We start from the raw sequence: 6,645 nt of genomic DNA, 5'->3' as shown, positions 1-6,645 counted from the left end.
TGCAAGTTTATTAGGTGATATTAGATGATATTTCCTTGTCTCTGTCTTTCAAGGTCCACTACAGCAAGAATCACAAGGATTGTTCCTCGAGCAACTTGACTGATTTTCAAAACTGTCAGATGTTTGACTACTTTTATTATTTAGCATCATAAGGCTATCTGAAGTCTACACAGTCCATTAACTCAATATAACTGTTTAATAATGTTTATGTTTCTGTCATCATCAAAAACCACAGGTTACTTTGTCATATTCTTCAGGTACAGGTACAGGTCCAGACCCATACCTAAACCTCTGTACCTGTACCTGTACCAAACCTGTAGTTATGTTTAGGTACATGTACAAAATGTATGTCCTAATATTATTTTGAGGTACATCCTGATGTTATATTTAGGTGCATGTACGTCCTGATTTTTTGGTAAGGTAACTAGTACTACATATGATACAGTAATGTGGATCATAAAACATGTGCATGTACAAAATGTAGCTCACACTAATTAGACGCCATGGGGCTTTGTGATTTATGATGATTTAAGGCTCTATTATTCTTCTTACTGTACCAATCCCATATCAGGAGGGGCAGTATATTTGATCACACTCTCTCTTCCTAAGAAAAACCTTGATCCTATTGTACAGCACTTGTGGGTTGTCAGTAAGGAGACTGAGGGCAGGGGAAATTAGATAGAGAATTACTTGAAGCATAAATCACTGGATTCTGGAGCAGGATAAAGAAATTAGGGTCAAGGGCAGGATCTTTCTCTTTGGGACTGATAAGGGGAGGAACTGCAGGCGCACACATATACTAGGCAGAAACAACAGATCAGATCAGAACACTCCATTTTTTGGGGGTCACAATTTGATTCTTCACACCCTCAAGTCTCTCTAGCGACCGTCTCTTTCAGGAAATAATTCTTAAGCCAAAACACTCTGTTTGCAAATGAAGGATATCGCTCTAGCTACGAGAACAATAGAATTTCAATTTCGCTAACCTCTCAAATGTCAGTAAATTTTAGGGGAAAAATGAAGTTTTTAATGAAAAATGATGCCAAAAATTGGCCTTTTTCACGTGCAATTAAACCCAGTACCCATAGTTTAGCCACCAAAATGACATATTGTTGGAAAGAGAAGACCCTTATGTATTATCAAGAAATGTATAAAGAAAATCCTAACACCGAGATTATCACAAAAGCCTGTCGCGCGAGGCATGGCGACAGCACCCCCAGAACGCATAAAAGGCATATCTGGGTCAAACCGAAGCACCACGCTCAAGGCGGAAGGATATCCGGCCTTGGGCCCGAAATCAATTTTCACCGAAAACGTGCCACTTCTTACACTTTCCAGCCATGTTAGTAGTTAATAACATTTTGCAGCAGATTATGAGAAATGTGAACTGAAACATGAACCATTAGATTACAATTAGCTGCAGCTACGCCTCTTATTATTTACGTAAGTATCGCAGGCAGTTGTCGGCATTTGCATAGCTGTATCCAATGAGTGCGCTTTACATCACGACATGCGGTAATACACTAGACCACACTTTAATCGTATTTCGCAAGGGGGCACCACTACATGCAGAAACCACTGGACAGCTTTTTCCACCCCAAAATCGGACTGGACTGCATTTTCTGCCGAACGGACTGGACTCCTTTTTCCACCAACCCAACAATTGGTGTGTGCACCGAGAAAGTGTCAAACAACCACCTTGTTGACATATGACCTAAGTTGCTTATTTATGCATTATGATGTAACATTAGCTTTAGTGGCAAATGTCAGAAATTGATACAAACATCCCATCTTTACTGCTAAGGCATTATTGACTGAAAGTTTGTTCTTAGATACATAATGTATTACTAGATTAAGTCCTCATCTGCATAAATTACATCTACATCTATTGATAATCTTCTCCATCCAAATTACAAATATCCCAAGTTCATGTACTATAATGACAGTCCTATCCTGGCATATTGGACCACAGAATTTTCATCAGTTTTGAAAATGACATCCTATTTTTCAATCTATGTCGATCCATGTTCACTTTTACCTATCTTGCAAATATGAAACTCCAATGATATCAATTATATTATGGCATTTGTCATAAATTGTGCATATGATTAAAAAATGTTGTATTTTGGTGTTGTTAAAAACTCAAGTTTTTAAAACTCTAACTTTACAAGTTTGTGTACAATTCTTGAAAATACCAGTAAGGGGCTGCCAGCAATGATCATAGTAAATACAGTTGTAACAGTAGAATGTCGTTGGACTGATACTTTGATCTGCCATAAGTTTTATTCAAATTTTCTTTTTGCAGTCAAAGAATGTTGTCAATTTCACGTGTTTTCTGTAGATTGCCCCCTTGAAAAACAGCCCAGCTGTTTGTATATTAGAAAATAAGTATCTGTATCGGTATAGCCGGTATAACCACCCTTCTGTTACACACCAGCTTCGCAGGCACGCGGTGCGGCGGCAGCTAGCTATATCACACCGAACGACTTGTTACACTCAATCTTTGCACATTTGATTGCAGGAGTTGTTTAAAGCTTTCTAGTGATGATGCCCAAACTGTGCTTGGTGGCAACGAGTTCCAGTCTACGATAGTTCTGGGGAAATACAAGTTTTTGAATACCTCAATTCTTGGTTGATAACTCTGATATTTGAAGGCATGACTGTTTCTTGTTCTTTTCTGGGCTGGTATCAGATACAGTCATTTTGTACATCATGCACAGTCTGGACATTCTACATGTCTACGTCTGTCTTCCAGTGACCCCCCACTGTAGGTTTCTTTTCATTTCCGTTACACTAGCACCCTTTGATAGTTGTGTGTTAAAGTGCTCAACAGTGTAGAACATACATGTAGAGGAAACTGTAGGGTCTCACCTTGTCAGGCCTTTCTTCAGACTAGAACTCACCCCAACGCCAGGTCTGGCACATTAACACTCTGTAGGGGGCAGATAGCGTGCAAATGGATTCTTCTATCTGCACAATGATTGGTAGATATGAATAAACAATGGGTCTATAATTCTACATTTGGGTGCATCTGGTCCATAAAATTAGACAATAAACGCCAAGCATATTAGTACAGTAGATACAGGGCCCTTCTTTTATACAGGCTTGTTACCTCTGTGAAAATAGTGGTACTGTTTTTGCTTGTTTTCCCCAGTATTTTAGGGCAGCATAATGTGTTAGAGGAAAAAGTCGGTCTGAACGAGCATGACCTGTCAGCTGCCATGCTTTTATCATGGGTGTCACCTCTCAATCAGGATGAACTCCTAGTCCCTGCAAGAAGATCATTGACATAGCGGGATTCAAACCTGGGACCACTTGGTTCTGAGTTTAGCACTGCCATTACGCCACATGACTTACGACTTCACAAATGTACACCACACGACCCCACTACATTGTACATGATATCAAGCATGGTCTAGATAACAGTTAGTAGAATATTCCTCAATCAGTGACTGTTTTTGAAAGGTAGAAACACGTACCTCCAAATTTTCGATGTCCACTGTACATCTTGATCACTGATTGAGGAATATTCTACCAACCGTTAATTTCACATGACTGATGAACCTCTTCAACGATGGTCGAGATAAGAAATGTTTACAAGTTAGGAGCATTCACCTTGACCTTGTGTGTGTGCATTTCAAACTGTGAACAGGCTTATACAGGTAGAACAGGTAACACATGCCCTTTTGTTCCTTTTGTTCAGGGAGAAGCCTGTGAAGGAGCACCTGAAAAAGGTATACTCCAGCCTGGCCATCGCCATGCTTGCAGCTGCAGCAGGTGCCTACGTTCATCTGATGACTGGGTTTATACAGGTGTGTATATAGTGAGTGTGAGTGAGTGAGTGCATACATATCCAAAACTTGCACGAGAAGAAAAAAATGGAAATGAATTCTTGTTAAAAGAATGACAGCAATTATTATTCATGGTAATGTTGGACATATTGATAATGTGAATGAAAACTAAGTCTTAGACGCTAATGATGGTTACACTATACAGGTTATATATATAAAAAGCACTTCTGGTTCCGGGTCGGAGTTTAAATCTGACCAGGGTTCCAAATAGTGCGCAGTAAACCGCCGGATCTGCGAGGTTGTCACGCTAGGTTTGGCTCCCCATAGCTCGGTGATCGTTGTAGATTTTCAAGTAGGTTTTGAATTGATCAAAAAACCTTGGGATTGTAGTGTTTTTTGGCGCGGTGAAGTTGGACGGCCAGCGAAGCGTTTTTGGTATTAGTCCGCGAGCAAGGGTGATGCGGTTTGTCGCCTGATGACCCAAATAGCTGCGTTCTATGTGGAATTTTAAGGCAGTCGCGTCACCGGATTTTGCGAAAAACTTATCGCAACAACCTATATTTTTTTTCCGTTTTTCAGAAACAGGAAGTAGTAAGCTATTTCAGCATATAAGCCGTTAGCCTGGGAAAATTTGTTTTTTCCAAACAGGTCCGTTTAAAAAACTGCCAAAAAACTATATTTTTCGTATCCAAAATTTACGTTTAACTACATTTTCTACCCAAATTATAGAGTCGACGGACAATAACCAAAATTCTATCGGAAGCCGGCTGGAAACCTCCGTTGACTGATGTAATGAGATTTCCCGGCGTATTTTTTTGGCGGAGTTATAGCCCTTCGGTCTGAGGGTGTCTGCCGGATCCAAAATTGTGAAAAAAACTCCGGTCCGAGACCTTCCAGGTGCTTCAGTACACCATACTACAGTACTAACTACACTTTACTATATGAATTGAAATACATGTAGATGGAGGAAATATAGGTCTGAACAAGCCATGTTCTAAGTCATACTTTAAAAGCTTCTGAGCTGCACTTTTTGAATACATGTAAGATATAGAACCTGTCCTTGGTGCTGAATGTTTTGTATTGTAATGTTAAACATGACATCTGGGTAGAACATTACATAATGCAAAATAGGTCAAGCAGATGGGTAAATTCTCTCATCAAAGACTGAAAATGAGTCTGAAGAAGTGAAGTGTAACCTTTATATGAAAAATTCAGTAGATTTGACTGGACTCTGCCTTCCTCAGACACAACAGGACCTACTTGATTTTTCTCAGTTATTTACATATCAATTCAGACACTCATTCAGTGTGCAGGTTACACTTGTCTTCAGACTCTTCTCTGTCACTGATAAAACATAGCAGATGCTATCTCAAACATCTGACTGTTCAGAGAATTTGTCCAGAACATCTCCAGATGTGTATGAAAATGTTAAATTCATAAATTTGACTCACCGGAATCTTTTGACTGAATCACTCAGTCTTCCTCAGCTATCTGACCCAAATGCTGTGGACATGTGATTTTTCCCACGTGTGATGTCAGCAAAGGGTCAAGGGTTGTCTGAAGTCGATATCGCCCCCTGTCCCGGTTGAGCGATGGTTGAAGTGCCCTGATGTATATGGCCTCTCTCAATGCAAGGCCAGTTATTTTTGGCCACTTCTAGGCATAGAGCTAGAGGTACTTAAGTGAGTATAATGTAGTTATGTCAGGAGATGGCGGTGGACCTTTGTTTTGAAGCTTTGTAGATTGTAGTCAAACGGGAAGCAACTGTTTGGAAGAGAGTTCCATGATTTTGCAGTCCGGGGAAAGAAGCTGTTGTTGTAAAATGACTTGGAGACAGGTATGTTAACGGTGTATTGATGAGAAATGGAAGAGAACCTAGTGGCACGCTGAAAGGTTCTGAGCGGCGGAACAAGAAGTGCAGTTCAGTGATGATTTGTTTCTGCAGGGAGGTTTCCTGTCTGCTATTGCCTCCATCGGGCTGCTGGTGTGGCTGGGAGTGACGGAGAACTCACCTAGTAACCAGCTCAAGCGTCTGGGCATCATGACAGGATTCGCCTTCTGTGTCGGTAAGTCAACAAACTTAACATGAAACTAGAAAGGCCAATATTTGCTTTGGAGCAAATACAGCGATGGGTTCACCACATTTTACGACATGGCAGGGAAAGAATGAGAAACACAAGGGAAAACAATGATTTACATTGATATAACTATAATATGAAGTAAAATACAACTAAAACAACAGTTGGATAGCTATTCCCTACTTTATTGGTTAGGATTTTTAATTGCATAATGCAAACTGTTGATTTTCAAAATAAAAAAAACGTCCATGCCCCGCATTCCAATGCTGGAGCAGGAAAGCTTGAAATACCTACCAAAACACTTGAATACAGACATACTGTCAGTATGGAAATGCTCTGTGCAGGTGTTAATCAAGTTAAATCCCAACAGCCAATCAGCAAGAAATGCTCTGTGCGGGTGGAAATGCTCTGTGCAGGTGTTAATCAAGTTAAATCCCAACAGCCAATCAGCAAGAAGTATAGAGGAAAGCTGCATGCCTATTGGTTGATGCCCTGCATTCCATTGTGATGACTCATGCCCAAACGTGGTAAACAAGGCACACTAACGGACTAGGTATACATTTGCTATAACACAGCCAAAAAACTCAAATAAAACCATTCTAAAAGCCTGTATCACAATAATTTAAAAAACGCCTAGGGGTATTTGCCCACTGTACCTCCATACCAAATTTCAGGACCTTGGGCCCTAAAATGAAGAAGCTGAATCCATTTAAACTAGAAAGGCCAATATTTGCTTTGGAGCAAATCAGCGATGGGTTCACCACATTTTACGACAT

The 6,645-nt window shown here is 40.2% G+C and overlaps 1 protein-coding gene across 5 annotated transcripts in view; it reads left to right on the top strand.

The window, feature by feature from the left end:
* Positions 1–6,645, top strand: part of LOC109465613 (bax inhibitor 1-like) — a 79,243-nt gene that overhangs the window by 58,935 nt on the left and 13,663 nt on the right. For 2 of the 5 annotated variants that reach the window (XM_019762975.1, XM_019762974.1), the window contains exons 2-3: positions 3,704–3,812; positions 5,737–5,857. The exons of 2 other annotated variants lie outside the window; for them this stretch is intronic. In XM_019762975.1, coding sequence (XP_019618534.1) covers positions 3,704–3,812; positions 5,737–5,857 — 230 coding nt within the window. The remainder of the gene's footprint in view (positions 1–3,703; positions 3,813–5,736; positions 5,858–6,645) is intronic. One more of the 5 variants, XM_019762973.1, reaches the window with a different exon arrangement.

The sequence above is a fragment of the Branchiostoma belcheri genome, unplaced genomic scaffold (assembly GCF_001625305.1).
Source record: "Branchiostoma belcheri isolate BF01 breed outbred unplaced genomic scaffold, Haploidv18h27 scaffold154, whole genome shotgun sequence".
Taxonomy (NCBI): domain Eukaryota; kingdom Metazoa; phylum Chordata; class Leptocardii; order Amphioxiformes; family Branchiostomatidae; genus Branchiostoma; species Branchiostoma belcheri.
Note: the sequence above shows the minus strand (reverse complement) of the source record. Positions and strands in the feature narration are given on the sequence as shown.